The sequence below is a fragment of the Epinephelus moara genome, chromosome 17 (genome assembly GCF_006386435.1).
Source record: "Epinephelus moara isolate mb chromosome 17, YSFRI_EMoa_1.0, whole genome shotgun sequence".
Classification (NCBI taxonomy): Eukaryota; Metazoa; Chordata; class Actinopteri; order Perciformes; family Serranidae; genus Epinephelus; species Epinephelus moara.
This window is the reverse complement of record NC_065522.1, coordinates 15,814,849-15,831,278: the sequence shown is the minus strand read 5'-3', so window position 1 is coordinate 15,831,278 and position 16,430 is coordinate 15,814,849. Positions and strand designations below refer to the sequence as shown.

Below are 16,430 nucleotides of genomic sequence, written 5' to 3'. Positions count from 1 at the left end.
GTAGCATGAATTCATTCTCTGCTCAGGACGCCATTACTCTACTATATTTTTACATAGCAAACAGTGGCTTGCTGCTATATTAATGAATGTTGCATACAGTTCTTTTAAAGTCATAAATACTGCATAATTAACCATTCATAAAATAAAAGAATAAACCAGGGAAAAGTGTTTTTATCTCTCCGAACCTTAGAAAAACGTTTAATGCAAATTTGTGCACATAAAACACATACATACAGTACAGTGCATACACAAAGTATCATAAAGTATAAATGCTTTTAATGTTGGCCTACATTAGTATGTCAACACATACCGCTTTACATCTCGTCTATCGTACCTCATAATAAACCGGTCCACAATGGACCGAACGCAAACTGACTGGACCACTTTGGCCAAAGCTGGATCCACAACAAGAGATAGTCTTCTGCGCCTGCTCATGGCAAAAACAAAAGATGATTAAAAACAACCGATGAGCACATTTTGTAGTGTGATTAGAGCATTTGAGGCTGGTGTGTGTGTCCTACACAACAATACAGTAGATACAAGCTGTCCGGTTCTTTTTGATACTAAGTAGAAAGCTCTGTGCAAGTCTGAGCTCAGGCAGGAGGTCCAATCCTAGCTTTTTGGGAATTAACTCCACCTGGGGGGAATGGTGTAATCCATGGTAGCTTTTCCTCTATCAGTCCTTAACATTAATGCAGATACAAGAAGACATAGAAAGCTATTAAATGCACCCATGCTCTGAGGGCAGAACAATTAAGGAATGTCAGTTTGTGAACCTATCAGATACAAAATACTGAAAATGATTTTTTTATCTTTAAAGAAAGGGGGCTGGTATATGGCATATAAAGTGTCAGGCATACTCTGGTACACCAGCAGCTTATCTTAACTTCACCCCACATCTCATCCGTCACGCCACACCCAAAAACAATTCAAAGGAACACACCATAGAAAACAAAATGTCAAAATTAAAATATAAAAACATGATAGAATGAAAACAATATCATATAATATAACAAGTATTCATAATATACAACAATACAATTGAATAAAAATCAAACCTAAAAAGGAATGTAGTTCTGGAAAAGTACCACTAGAGGTCAGCAAATATTCATGCTCAGATATCCAGTTATACACTTGAAATATTTATCTTTAGTGACAAGTTTCTTCTGCTTGTGGACCAACACTTAAAAAAATCCTTCACTTATTTAATCAGTTTAAACTTCTCTCAGTTCCACATAGCAGCAGCAGTAGTAGTGGTAAACACTTCTTTAATTCAGCAAAATTCACTTAGTTACATTCTTGATATGAAGTCTCACAGTATAAATGACAGTTTTTTTTTAATCTAACACTGACTTGTATGTGCACAGTGGTCTCAAATGTCTCACTGAAATAACATCTGCAATCTTGACACTGTTACTGCATTGGGAAGCAAAAAAATGATTTCCCACGTATCGAAACTGACTCATGCAGTCATAAGAGACATTTTATACTCAGCAAATTCTGCTGAAACAATTTCTGCAACGTTCGTGTAAAGAGTTTCTGAAGTTGTTTTCCATCTCTGGCGGTTAGAGTTCTCTATCAGATTCTGAAAATAATTAATCTGTCCAGCTGGGGATTCCTTCACAGGATCGTGCGTTTAATCTCGTGTCTTCAGCGTCTTGAATGTCTCTGTTCAGTCTCTGGGTAGGCACTCCTCCTCGGTGATGCCCTGAGCCTTGAGCTCCTCCAGAACGTTGTCCAAGTGGCCCGGGTCAGGGTAGCCGTGGCCCGTCAAGTTGGAGCCAAACTCCGTCTTGTGGTGCACCTCGTTCCAGATGACTGTATCTGACTCGCCGGTGGTGCTGGATGTGCCCACAGAGAAAATGAGCCGGCGGTCCCACGCCACCAGAAGAAGCCTCAGAACCTGGAAAAAGAGACAAAGACAATACATTACATTTCTGCCACTAAATCCCCCTAAATCAAACACACTGACCACACACTGAAGTGAGACAGTTCTTATTTACCTTGCGTCCCTTCTCACTGTCAGGGAGGTAGCAGTGTCTGGGGAACCCACGGGCAGTGAAGGGTTTGCCAGGATTTGGGTGCTCTGGGCCCTAAACAGCAAACGCGAAGTTCGTCACATCGTCCAAGCAAAACCACCTTCAGTATTCATCATTTCAAATTGTCATGTAAGCATGGGTTACCTGGATGCCAGGAGGGATGTTATAAATGATCCGGATGGTTTTGCAGTCCGGGTGACCAGGGAGTGAGTGGGGGATGACGTGGTACTCCATCTTGCCCGGGGGCTGGTTGCCGGTCTTTACTCCGTAGATGGTCTTGCAGGTGGGGCACTGCAGGCTGCCGTCCTTGTTGCCATTGTTATACATAGCAACGAGGCATTGGAGGTGGTACTGGTGACCACACTGTGCCAGGCGGCCCACCGACTCGGCCCGGGAGATGCCTCCCACGCCGGGGCCTTTGTAGCCTGATGGTCCGGCCAGGGCCTCCATGCAGATGGTGCAGTCCTGAGATCGGCAAACAAAGCTTGTGTTTTCCTTATGTTGGGATTTTATGTGTAGCCGATGTAAACAGATCTTTTCATATGAATGAAATCATCAGCAGGGAGAACTCACCTCCTCTGGGGGATTGCGGACTTTCTGGAGGTACCTCTTCACCACCTCCTCAGGGGTCTTTCCTACAAAACCAAAACACAAAGCATGACGATCTGTTTCTGACCAAAATGCATGTGTGTATGTGTGACAAAGCAAGAACACGAGCAGACCTCATCATCACACCCACCTTTACGAGCCTGCTTCTTAGTGGTCTTGCGGCAGCAGTGGCCCAGGCCGGGGACAGGCTTGATGTCACTCTTGCTGACAGGTGGAGGATGAAGCACCAGCTTGGGAGGGCGGGTCAGGCAGACAGGAAGTCCTGCTGCGCTCATCAGGATGCCTGTAATACCTGGATACAGCCAGCAGAGGGGGAATGTTAGACACTATAGTATTTGGGGTTTAGTCAGTGCGTGATGAGCTCTTTCATCAGGGAATTATCTATTAACCATACTCGTGATGTCTGGTCTGTGGATTTACTGGTTGAATATGGGGCTAAATGTCACTAGGTGCTGTGTGTGTGGGGCAGTAAATCAGTCGAGTGAATTATTATTTATATAAAGAGCTGGAAGGTAGAACAAACTTTAACAATTAAGATGACTCTTTAAAGTCATAAAAGCTGATTTTTAGACCCATTTTGAAGACTTACGATTAATTTAAAGATGATGAGTATTAGTATATCTACCTGCCAGTGCAGGGTGTACAGGGCTTGATCCATTCAGGTTCTTCACTGGAACAGTTGGCACTCTGAAACACAAGAAAAACAAACTCATATTAATCGACAGATTGCTGATGCACTCAAGGCAGACTGCCCTGGTCACCTAAACCCAGATCCAAGGCGTCAGAATCTGATGAGTCACATGTAAACAGGTGGAGTGACACACAGCAGACGCTGCCTTCTACTTCACCTCATGACAGCAAGCTAAGGAGCTTTTGCCGAGTCATGCAGAGAAACAAACAGACGTTGCTCGTCACGACTTGACACACTGTCCTATAAGTGCCATGTAGGACGTCCTGCTATGTAAGGCTTAAGATTAGGATGCATATGGCAGCATTAGACACCTGGCTCTTGACAGATTAGTGGGTTTGCTATTTGATATATAGAATGTATCAGGAACCCAGGAGGAACAATATTAGTGATAGCACAAACCTTCGCAAAAGATGCTCCAGAAATATACAGAAATTGGGAGGCGCTATCCATTTTTAATTTTTCAAAGGAGCACATGAATGAACTCCTTAAAGGAATATATCATCTGCAAAATGATCATTTGTACATTAATTTATCACCCTGTGTTATCCTGAATTTGTAAGGAAAAAAAAAAGTTTTTCTCGCATGATGTCATGGTGAAAGAAGAATCTAGGAATCCCAATGGAAATAAGCTTGTGGGCTTTATTGTGTCTTATCCTTTTGGCATAATTGTATAAAGATAATTAGAGTAAAAGTGGGCGGTGTCTAACAGCCAAACTATACCCTAAAACATCCTTTTACACACACTCACTCAACTTGTGTGGTATAATCCAAGTCTCATTTATCCAGGCGTATGTTCAACACTTCCCAAACACATGCATTTTCCCTTACTGTTAAAAACACATCTGCACTGGATTGTCCAGGCACACTACTCATATGCAGAAGTGTTAAAAATAGCAAGATTTTGGAGCACATGCAAGTGTTTGTAAAGTACTGAGCATACAACTGGATAAATGAGTCTTGGATTATATTGGAGCAGCAGCGTAAGTTTGTAAACAGATTTTTTGGATTCTTCGTTCACTCTGGAGGCATGCTAGAAAAACAACATTTCCTTTGCAAATTCAGTGTAACACAGGGTGAGTAACTGATATACAAATGACCATTTTGTGGGTGAAGTGTTCCTTTAAATCTGCTAGTAAAACAGTACACATGCTCTTACAAAAGTCCACTGTCAAACCATCTGTAACCACAGCAGTACTGTATCTGGGAAAAATAGGTAAAACACATGATACTATCACGACCCAGTCAGAGGTGTGTACTTACGGTCTGCCAATTTTGATGATAGTCATTTTTCCTGCTTGGAAGCACCAAAGACCTCAGAGACAACCAAAGATATTCCACCAGTAACTCCCAGTCGTCGCAGTATCTGACTCGCGTCTCTCTCTCTTCCTCTGTTTGTGACTCAGTGTCAGATCTCCTGCCTCCTTTTATAGGGCTAATCCACCTGTTTCCATCTGTTGACTAAACTCTGGCTCCGTCACAGAAGGGATTACCTGTGAGTTACCGTGTCACACTGCCAGGCTGCCATAAGGCTGACAGACACAGGCACATACGACTTGTGATGTACTAGCACGCTGCCACCGCAGAGATATCACACCTGCTGTCATAACCTCGGATTTGGACGTGATGATTTAAATCTTACATCAGTCAGAGCTATCCATTAATATTATCCTCTAAACTCACTGGGATTGTACAGTCCCCATATATTTGTATTTAGGAATGCGCTCCTTGCTAACAACAAAGCAGGCATAAATAGTGTTGCCACCAACAAGCATTAATAGAGGGGAGAAAATTAAAAATACGTTTTTTATAATTTAAACTGAACAACTACATGTGAATGCTTTGGGTATCTGGGGGCCTTTGGTTTTTTCTCTTGATTTGGAACAACATGCAGAGCCATTTAAAGCTTTCCTCATTTTTATCCTTAGGGCAATTTAAATCTTTAACTGTATCACATTTTACTTCTAGATGTTACTGTTTTACCTGATTAATGGTTTACACTTTTACTGTTTTTATTCATTATTGATGATTTTATTTATTTTACTTCTTGTTGCCACTTTTATGTAAGTTTATTATTTTACTCGACTATATTGTAAACTAGGTCTCTACCTCAATGTATTTCCGAGTTAAAATAAAGGAAATAATAATTTGTGAAATGAGAAAAATAAAAAACAGCACATAAATAAGTATTTAAAAAAAAAACACTTTCCCTAGAAATAATTTCTCTCTTAAAGCAGTTTATTTAAATATGTATATCATTAATTTTTTTCTACTTTGTATTTTAAGTATTTCTACTTCACCTGCCTTTCTTTTTGTGAATATTTTGCATGTATTATAAAGCACACTGTACTGGTTTTAAATATGCATTTTATACTTTAGCATATATCATGTCTCTTACTAAAATTTTAAATTAATACGAGAAGCAGTAGGGTGCTTTTTTTGACTTTAATTAATTCACTGACACAGGTCTGCAAAAAATTAAAAAATAAATCAATAAAATTAAATAAAATAAAATATTGAAATAATAAAATAAAATTGTTTAATTATATCCAAAGTCTTTTTTTATGGAAACATATTTCAAAATTAATGGGAATTATTAAAACTCACACATTAGTTGACAGTTGATCAGTAATCATATGTATAAAATCTTATTTTATCATCCTTATTATCAGGGTAAAGATAAGGTAATATAGGCTTTAAGGCTGAAGCTTTTGTTTTGGCATAAACACAGATGGTAACAACACATTGTTTTCACTGGCTGGAAAATCCTCTCTGTCCTGGTATTTGATGTAACCATGACATGGAAAAACTTCCAGTCAAGAGTTTCTGAATTGTACTGTCCCTGTGCCTGACAATGTGCTTACACTGCCTGAGCCATAGTGTTAGCTTCCTGTGTGGGTGCCATACGTGATTCACAAAGTCCCAAAGTCATAAAGACACACTGACTGACTGACTGACTGACTGACTGACTGACTCAAACCTGAGCGTGAACAAGGTGATCGACTTCTCAGGTGGGGAAATGTGAACAATGATAAACACAGATTAAAGGAAGGTGAAGGAAAAGAAGAGAAAGGATGAGCAACAAGAGGTGTGTCGGTCGGTCACGTTTCTCTGATCCCGGCTAATCTAGTGGCATTAGAGCCGCCTCCATCTGGACTGCTGCTGGCTGACGGAAACACACAGGCTGCAGCATATGGCAACAAACACATTTATACACACTTTGGCATTGGTGACATACTTGCAGAAATCAAACCCGGTACGGCGAGAGGAGAAAGGGTCACAGCACGCGTGTGGGTCAAAGGCGACTCTCGTCACTGTGACAATCTGTGATGCTGGCGACCCCTCAGAGTTTAACACTACACTTAGAAACCATCTGCTCTGTTTCACTGAAGGCCCCCTCTCAACAACACAACAATAACAAATGCTATTCTTTTGAACTTTATTTGGCTTTCAACTATATTTAATTCCATTCATTCCTGATAATACAAACCCAAGAAGTTTCATCCTAACTGTGTGTTCACAAATTAATGCCCTGGCTGCATAGTATTAGCCTGTATCTAATATATGATGATCTGTGTCTCAAAACAGTTTGTAGTTTGTTTTCAAAGCTTCATTTGGCCTATCCTAGATGCTCATAATATGGTTTTCTGGCTTTTTCAAGGTTACATATCTGCGCTTGGCATTTCGTACTTTCTTTAGCTGCTGTGGCACTGTAATCTTATCCTAAGTATTAAACGATGCATTTTAATAACCCTGGGACAAGTTCTGTTCAAAATGTAAAGCATTAGAATAGAGTGGTGCAGGGATGACATTCATTTGCGGGCCAACGTCGCCCTGGTTCCCTCGCCTCGATTTTTCGTAGTTGCATTTTACGTAGATTCTTGTAAGCTAGCTAATTAAATACTAACTGGACTCATCTTTTCATAGCTGGAAAGTTTAGATATCAATTTTCAACCAAGTATGTAATTATGCGTACAAATTTCTCTTATATCGCAGATGTTGCCTTAAGCCGGCACAGATAAATATTTTAGTATCAGCAAATGGCGATGCGCAATGTTAAAATGGTTGCTTATAGTGGTGAATTAGCACCCGACTGTAGTTCCCTTTAGTTCTAAAGAGTTTTGACATGCCTTTCAGTGCATTGTTTTGCTTTTTTGGCCAACATTTTTTTGCCAGTTTTGCACTTGACGAAATGTAATATTAGTCACTTCAAAAAACAAGTGCAAACCCCTCGCTAAGCCCCGCCCCTTTGTAGTGGTCTGTCAAGCTGTTGGAGCTAGCATGGAGCCCACACTGTAACTAACTGCACTTCCTGAAGAAATATAATCATATTTTTGGAAAAACAACAAAGTGATTTCAGATAGAAGCAGACAGAGGGGTCTACAGTCTGTGTTTGAAAGATTTATCCAGGATGTTGGACTCACTCAGTGGCAAAAATAAGCTAAACAGACAAAGATAGCTAAAGGCTAAAGCCTAACTAAAGGCTATAGGTCATAGTGAAAAAGTGAATCACCACTTCATCTGGTGATTGAGAGAAAAGAAAATGAATATAAAGGGAAATGTCACTGTTTCCTGTAAAGTAGGGGAGGTTTTTATTCACAGCAGCATGTGTATACACTTAGTAGGCCTCACCTCAAGTAGCTAGCCAACGTTAGCTAGCTAGCTAACCCTACACTTTACAGGGTTTGAGTTTGGTTTTGGCACGAGGAGGAACGTTTATCTTTTTCCAACGTCTCCTAGTGACGAGAATCATTATAAATGACAAACATCTGAAACGACTGCATGAGAGTCTATGGACCCTGGTTGGAGCTGGCTGAAGTTAGGCTATGAGTGGCCGATCTCGAGGGGCGGGACATAGCAAAGGGCCAGTAACCCACATGTAATTAAGAGGAGGCTTTTCCTCCACTGCTCTGCTACTCATGTGGTGCCACTTATGAATTTGGGGATAAAGCAATAAGACGAAGACAGCAGGAGCACTAAGTGGAGCTAAGAACAAATAGAAGGAGAGAAGAAGAGCGAGCAGCAGCAGCCAAGGGGTGAGCACAGAATCCCGGGCTGATGGGATCAGAGCGACTCTTGATCTGTCACGTTGGCCGTTTTACCGCAGCAGCAGGTGCTCTCGCCCGATAGGTTGAAAGAATGGGTCAGTCGCACAGCTCACCTGACACAAAACACACAGATTACCGAAGCAAGAATATTAAGCCTGTGGTATTTGGTATTAATCTGAGGCTTAGCGCTGGTAGCTAATGCGAGGATTCAGAAAGTTAGGGTTCTCTGCTGGGGTAATGTTGAGTGTGCTCATATGAAAATTCTCCTCAGCATGTGGTGGTTTTTCAAAGTTTAATGGCAGTACAAGCAGCTCCATGCAGACCTCCTATCACACACAGATAAAGTGACTGCATGTGTTTGACTAATGTGGGAATTTCTTGCATGTTATATTTTAAGCGACAGCCCAGAACCATCTCTTCCAGTGAGACTTAAGGATTGTGAGGGCAATGTTATAAAAATAAAGACTATAATTTGTATCTGATGAAATCTAGATACTACAGTGTGTAGCATGCTCACAACAAGATACCAAAACAAACCAGCTGCAACACAGAATGAACAGCAGTGCTCTTGGTCCAAAAGCCTTCTAAGGACCTGTGTATAACGGTGACCACAAATGTCTTGCTGACCAGCGCCCTCTGGCTACGACATCTGGATACTGTGGCTTCTTTCATACATTAAAGGGATAGTTTGGAGTTTCTTTTGAAGTGGGGTTGTATGAGGTATTTATCCATAGTCAGAGTATTACCTACAGAAGATGGCAGTTGGCACGCCCTTTATATCTCTCTCTTCAAGGTCAGACTCCATTGAGAAAAACAGTAATTTAACATTGCTGAACACAGGAGCTGCTGGTCTACTGCTGCCTCTATCACCTGGATTGCTTGTGTTATTGTGTGGCTTTGGCGTTGAGTTCAACACATTGGCGTTAGCTTGGATTCACCAAAGTGACCAGACCACCAACAAAATGATAGAAGCAGCGGTAGATCAGCAGCTCCCCTGCTGAGCTTGCTAAAATTACTGTTTTTTGAGTCTGGTGGCTTTCACAGGAGCGTAGATGGAGTCAGCAAGGCCCAAAGGGACACTTAAACTGATATTCGTTTTTTAGGTGGAACTTTTTAGGCAGCTTAATATGTTTTGCTGCTGGCCTCTCCATAGCAGTTCTGTGTAGTTACTCCGTCCTGCTTCTCCAAACTGGGGCCATGCTGACTGCCATCTAATGTGGGTAATACACTGACTAAGGACGCATTCACACTGGCGCTATTTGGTCTGCTTTAAACAAACCCTGGTCCGCTTCCAGGGATAGTTTGGTTTGTTTGGAGTGGTGTGAACGCTCATGGCCAATCGATGAGCCGGGTTTTCTTCCTAGTCATGCTTTTTTTCTTCTTGGTCAGCAGCTGTTGTGGTTCGGTCCACTTTAAAAAGTGCAGTGTGAAAGTGAACCGAACCAAATGAAGGTGTGAAATTTTTTCGGCATTCCCCGCCCAATCGAACATCCTGGTGTGAAAGTACCTCATACAACCCCACTTTAAATCATATGAACTATCCCTGTAACACGAATACTGACAACTTTTAAAACTTATCATTTACCACCTAAAGACCACATGGTCACGGAGTGAGTCTTTCCACATACTGAGGACAAAATACTCTGATTTATATTATAATTTGCATCTAATATGGATTTTCTACAAAAAAAGTTAAATAACTAGTAAAAATCTTTCTCCATCAATAAAAAAAATCCAGAATCTACAATTTATTTATTTTTTTAAATACATGAAATATTATTAGTATATATGTGTGTTGTTTTTTTTGTTTTGATGAAGATGCAGTTGTCAAAACATGTAGTCTCTTTTAATGATTTCGCCGCTACAATAAAGGCTTTTTAATATTTCCTTCTTGTTTTTCTATATTGCCTTCCTGTGGATACAAATATTTTTCATTTTAAATATTAAACTATGAGAAACAAGGTGTCTGACTTTGTGGCTGAATTCATTCCCAGATGATGTGCACTTGAGGCTTCAAGTTTCCACATCACACTTCAACAAACTAGTTATGATGTCACAAAGCCCTGGGTCGTACAAACATGTCTGAAATATAAGGTGAGCACAGACAAACTTTACCCAGTCCTCTAGAGTCAAAGACCCAAATGAAATTTTGATATTAGCATGCTAAATTTCTGTTTACACTACTCCAAGAGCTTAAACAGATGCTGCCCTCTCGGACAAATTGAATATTGGGAAAGGATAGTAACACAAAACCCCAGCAACATGTTACTTCTGCCACCAAACATTCAACTGAATAATTCCCAGTGTCAGACTACAGCCCCACAAGACGACAAAACATCTCAGATTTTTTTTGTTGAATTTTGTGCTCATGCTCAAATCTCCAGCACAAGATCACTAATGGAAATATTAAGCATTCCATAATGATGGGGACATGCCAGATGTTACAGACCCGATCCAGATGTGGGTTGCTGAGTGAAACCCGCAGTGTGTCTTTTTATAATCAGCCCATGTTTCAAATCTGAGTTTTTAAACAGCAAAGTTACCCAGATAGCTGAGCAAACCTGCTCTGTGACACAAGCCCCAGGGCCACACTGATTGCTACGGTTACCAACCCAAATGCTCTCACACACACACACACACACACACACACACACACACACACACACACACACACACACATATAACCACCAAGTGTTTCCAGGCTCGTCTGATTTCTGAGGCCCGGGGCAACTAACTGTTTGCATGAAAACTATACACAAACTATCTACATACATGTGTGTGAGTGTGTGTGTCTCTGTGAAGTAAATCCATCGTTAAGCGGTTGCATGACAAATGTCTGGAATGTGAAGCACTCGTGAGAGCTGGGCTTGTTCAGTGTGAATGCTCTCCATTGTTTTTCCATGGAAATGAACGAGCCCAGTGGACTTTGTCACAAAGATTAAAGGCTCATGAATGCTAATGAGCGCTGATGTCAGACACTGTGTAATGAGGGCTTCAAACAAATTACAGAGTCCTGTCTAAATTGATTGTCTTACATTTCTGGTTTCGTTGGACTCATTTAGTTTCATATACAGTATATTGAGAGGGGAAGTAGTCTCTGAGGAGCTGCACGCTGCTTATATATGTCTTATCATTTCTTTTACTATTTTTAGCTTTTCTTCTTCTCTGATTTGTCTTGTGTGTTATATATTTATAAATGTGCTTGTATTCTTTGACTGAACAGTTGTCTTTTAAGCCACAAATGCTCACCAGCTTGTCAACAACTGTTTGGTGCTGGGCAGGTAGTTGACACCGGATTTTTAGAGCTTTAGCACAAAAAAAAAAAAGAAAGGCTGCCTGCTGCTGCCTGTGAGTGACAATTCTTACCTGTTCTTGGATGACCTTTTTGACTGTAAAAGAAAACTGATACAGTAGTTGTGCACTCACCCAGAGGCGATAAGGGCACGTGACTGAGCCATGGCGATGCGCTGCAGTGCAGGTCGGCTCAGCCCTGCTAGGCTTGACCGGGGTGGCAGAGGGGCTGCGCAGGCAGCAGCACCGGATGAAGACACTGGACCCAGGACGCGGGCAGAAGGCGAGGGCGTGCAGGTGGAGGCAGCCGTGGAGATGAGAGGCGGGCCTGGAGCGGGCACTGTAGGGGCAGAACAGGAAGCGGAGAGGGAGGACGAGGTGGAGGGGTGAGGGGGAGAGGTGGCGGCGGATGAGAGTGTGGTGGAGGGTGGAGGAGGAGGCGGTGGAGGTGGGGGGAGAGGTGGGGGAGGGGGGCGGTTGGAGGAGATGGAGAGGGCGGCGGTGGCTGAGCCAAGAAGGGAAAGAGAGTGGGTGAAGCCTCCTCCGTAACCAAAGCTGGCATTGCCAACACCACTACCACCGACGATACCTACACCTCCTGCACTACCCATACCACCTAGACTGTAGCCACCTGTCGCCCCAATTATAGATGTCCTGTGGGGGGAGAATGACCGTGTCAGGGACGGAGGGCGCGGGAGGGTTAGTGAGTACGACCCTCCTGGAACAGGGTAACTGCTGATTTTGGGACTGGGGGGCTTGGTTTGTGGCGGTCTGCGACCCAGAGTGTGAGCAGACATGGCGCCCGCTTTGACACTTAGCACCAACATACACTGCTGACAGGCACAGGGCTGTCCCAAGGAGGTGATAGCCGAGGCAGGGAGCGCCCCACTGGGGTACGCACTCCCGTTTCCAGTCCCACTGCTGCTCATCCGGATCCCCATCCCCACACCGGACACATCCACACCAAGCAGTCCTCCATGGCTGGGCATGGACATGGGTCCCCAGGCGTGGTGAGATTTGGGCAGGGGCCCGGACACCAGTGGGTACGCCAGGTCGGAGCGACGCTGGATGCGTCGGCAGCGCTGCGTCTGCCCGTTGATTTGGGTCATGCTTTCGAAGTCAATGAGGTAGCAGAAACCCAGCGGCGCCAGGTCCAGCCAGGGCTGCTGTCGATCACGTGCTGCCTGGATGGCGATGCCCACCTCCGTGTCGTACGCCGTCCAACTGCCAGCGTCGTTCTCCCACTCCCACAACCAGCCCTGGCCAGGCGCTGAGGTGGGGTCGTAGAAGCTACGTCGTACCGGTCGAAGGGTACCTGAGGCAGAGATCACGGGGTCAGAACAATACAAAATGCACATTAGCAAGATTGTGCACAGTCATAGTGCATTTGTAGCATTCCACAACTCTCACTTTGGACAGATTTACACGTGCAAAACTATAAAGTTTAATCATCTTCCTGTATCGACTGCTGTCATGATGCCTGGTAGTTTCAATAACTGGTAAGTGTCTCACTGTGGCACTTTTCTACTGTGGACAAGTAGATTGCAACCCTAACAAATTCAACATGTCTGTGTTTGCTTGCTAAGAATTTGGGCAAACAGGTTGCCCCTGGTAACAGCACACGGTGTTCTGAATTCTGATTGGCTGGCAGCCTTGATCCGACCCAAAGCTGGCTGTGTTTGCTTTCCCAGGGTGTCCAGAGAAACTCTACAGAGTCCTCATACTGTAAAGCCTTCACATATCTGGAACACAAAGGGGTGCGGAGATTTCTCTGAAACGCACTTTACAGGTACATTTCACAGTTTACAGTAGTATGCTGTGAAATTAAGCATTTGAAATACACGTAGCCCTTTGAATAAACAACAAAATTAACCTCATATAGAAACAGTTATATATAAAAGTTAATGGGAATGTTTACCATACAGTATGCCTAGATCAGGGGAATTCATTCATGAGGTCTGCTCCCATCGACCCCATTTCATCAATGACCTCGCACTCCTGAAATTCTTCCCCACCCTTCCCCTCTCCCTCTCCTCCTCCTCCTCCTCCCTGTCTCCTATTTAGACTGGGGCACCCTGCCCGCCTCCCCCAGTTCAGCTTCTGCTGGGTTTGGAAAACAAACTTCACAAAGGCTTTTGTCAGCCAATGTTGAGAGAGAGCGAGCGAGGGGGGAAATGTTGGGTTCTTTGCCAAAGTTAGACATCTGACAACTGACAATTCCCTTCTTTGTTTTCCCTGCTCTGCTCGCCTCTCTTCTGTGAAGCTGTGACTTGTGAAAGATGATTTCTTATGCCCCATACTCTGCTGTGAAAGAAAGTGGCACTGATGACAGTGTGTGCAGATACAAAAAAAAAAGGTGTCTGTGTTTGTGGCTATGACTGGACACTTTAGCTGCTGCTGTGGCCTTGGTGTTACATGCAAAACACAGCATCTCTCCATGTACTTTAAATGAGATGTAACCATACAGAGGAGGTGTCACCTATGGGTGATTTGAGAATCTGAAATTAGAATTAAAGGCATTGCTGCAGAAATAAGACGCCACTTTGCATCAACTTCTGGAGCTGGATCAACATAAGGGCTCGCACAGATACACATGAGCAATAAAAAGGCCTCCACCTCAGGCCCGGCTCCACCGTGCCACCCTCCGCCCTGTCCCCCCTCCTCCCCGCTCCTCACCTGTGTCTTGTCGGAACTGGTGCATGGAATGCAAATCGATGATGTAGGGCGAGAGGCGAGAGTCCACCTGGCCGAGGACAACACTACCACACCGCGGGTCGCTCCGGATGACTGCCTCGATGTGATGACAGACAGCCGGGCTGTAGGGCCGCCAGCGTCCGTGCTCGTTCAGCCATTCCCATACCACTACGGCGGATGCTAGTAACATCCTACTCCTGCAAAGGTGGAAAAAATCACACTGACAACACGGAGGCATAAATGAAAGCGAGACCGCGGGGATGGTGGGCATTTAAAGACACCCCGCTGCCGCTCCGCCGTGCCTCCCTGCGCACAGCGGCGCTGCATCCATCTTGGACAGTTTGCAACCCAGATGTGTCTCCTATCTGTGGATATAAATATATATATTGGCATGACACTACATGCAAACTGTACCTTCCATGTTTGTAGTTTCGGTTATGCAGCAATTAGAGGGTCCTTTTGTCACACGGCGAGGGTGCAGAGCGTTTCTGGGCGCAAAAAGCCTTGCAGGATGGTTGCATTTTACTCCCTATGCAGATGAGTGACGTCTACTGAAATCATTTCTCCGGCACAATCAAGTTAGGGTGAGAGGAGAAAATGCAACTTGGATGCTCACGGTGGTGCGGCACTCGTGAAGTAGGTTACTGTGACAGACGGGCTGTGATCGTGCAGTGCGAGCGTGGATGTTTTTTTCTAACCAAATCTGTAGTGTGTGTGTGTGTGTTTTTGTGTGTGTGTGTGTGTGTGTGTGTGTGTGAGGAAGGATCAGATTCATGGAAGCAAATAGCTGAGATATTTACCAGGTTAGATCCAGTGTCTCCAGTCAAATCACTGCTTTGTAGAACACTTTGGGTGCTTTAGTCATGATCCATCTGTCACTGAGAGAGTGTCTTCAGTCTTGAGGTAAAATCCCGGGTATCTGGTTACATAATTACTTTGATAATGTGTCTCCACACTTGTGTTGACTTTGACTCACACTCGCTCATTGGCTCGTGCATAATAATGTCTCGATCCAGTGGCTCTCACCCACCACTGAGGATAATTTGGCCGGTGAAAAATAAATGTTTGACACTCGCGTGCGTGAGCACTCCCACACTCACGCTCCTGAAGATCTCCAGCATCCAATCCGATTTGAGCAGGTGCACGGTCTGGCCAATCACGAACGTTTCTCATACAGACGCGTATTGTTCACTGTATCGCCAATGTTATCTGTTTTTATATATGCTTGTCTTGATCACAACACAGCTTTCACACTGCTGCCTCTTCGTGCGGTGTGTTTTATTGTCACACAAAAAAAGAAATGCGTCCAAAATTCCAGTGGAGATGCCGGGGATTGAACCCGGGACCTCATACATGCGAAGCATGCGCTCTACCACTGAGCTACATCCCCATTGGATGACACGGCTACAATATTGAAACTTGTACATGCCTATACTGAGGTTGACGATTGGTTATTTTGCACCTGAGGTGTCTCAACACATAAAGGCAGAACTATTAATTTGTTTGAGTGCACAGTGTCGCAAAATGAAAAGCAGTAACATTTTTCCAACAAAACACTTCATTAAACAGCTTTCAATAGATTCAATAAACAGTGAAGTACGTCAAATACTTAGATGTATTATGAGACAGTGGGCCCCTGGGCACAGGTATGTAAGGGTCCCCAATACCTCTCCTATACAGGAGCAAGACAGACTTTGTGGTGGTTTTGTGTCTCTTTTTAGTTATTATGCATTTTTTTGTGTCTCTCTGTAGTCATTTTCTGTCTCTTTGTGGTGGTTTCATGTCTTTTTAGTTGTTTTGAATTTTGTGCGTTATTGAAGTAAATTTGTGTGTTATTGAAGTAATTTTGTGTGTTATTGAAGTAATTTTGTGTTTCTTTGAGGTAATTTTGTGCGTTATTGAAGTAATTTTGTGTCTTATTGAAGTAATTTTGTATTTCTCTGAGGTAATTTTGTGCGTTATTGAAGTAATTTTGTGTCTTATTGAAGTAATTTTGTATTTCTTTGAGGTAATTTTGTGTCTTATTGAAGTAATTTTGTGTCTTATTGAAGTAATTTTGTG

General features: G+C 43.3%; 1 protein-coding gene and 1 non-coding gene across 4 annotated transcripts; both read right to left on the bottom strand.

Moving 5' to 3' along the window:
- Nucleotides 1–168: 168 nt before the first annotated feature.
- On the bottom strand, nt 169–15,393 carry dtx4a (deltex 4, E3 ubiquitin ligase a). 3 transcript variants are annotated; one of them, XM_050067306.1, is made up of 9 exons: nt 15,170–15,393; nt 14,352–14,566; nt 11,811–12,990; nt 3,274–3,335; nt 2,779–2,940; nt 2,613–2,674; nt 2,184–2,504; nt 2,004–2,093; nt 169–1,903 (listed from the first exon to the last, which is right to left on the bottom strand). In XM_050067306.1, the coding sequence occupies exons 2-9, from the start codon at nt 14,557–14,559 to the stop codon at nt 1,673–1,675; spliced, it is 2,316 nt and encodes a 771-aa protein (XP_049923263.1). In that variant the 5' UTR covers nt 14,560–14,566; nt 15,170–15,393; the 3' UTR covers nt 169–1,672. The 3 variants fall into 3 exon arrangements, with proteins under 3 accessions (XP_049923263.1, XP_049923262.1, XP_049923261.1); XM_050067305.1 differs by lacking the exon at nt 15,170–15,393 and adding an exon at nt 14,784–14,983; XM_050067304.1 differs by lacking the exon at nt 15,170–15,393 and having other exon boundaries at nt 14,352–14,706.
- Nucleotides 15,394–15,687: 294 nt separating this feature from the next.
- trnaa-cgc (transfer RNA alanine (anticodon CGC)) lies at nt 15,688–15,759 on the bottom strand. Its single transcript has one exon. It is a non-coding gene; the product is annotated as a tRNA-Ala (tRNA).
- Between the last annotated feature and the right edge of the window lie 671 nt (nt 15,760–16,430).

What these genes read in the sequence shown, in the direction of transcription:
- dtx4a (XM_050067304.1), bottom strand. Translation starts at nt 14,640, where the DNA reads ATGCCCACCATCCCCGCGGTCTCGCTTTCATTTATGCCTCCGTGTTGT. An exon ending in CGTGCCCTTATCGCCTCTGG is followed by an intron (nt 3,336 to 11,810) that starts GTGAGTGCACAA and finishes CTTGTGTTTCAG; the next exon opens with AGTGCCAACTGTTCCAGTGA. An exon ending in ACATCCCTCCTGGCATCCAG is followed by an intron (nt 2,094 to 2,183) that starts GTAACCCATGCT and finishes TTTGCTGTTTAG; the next exon opens with GGCCCAGAGCACCCAAATCC.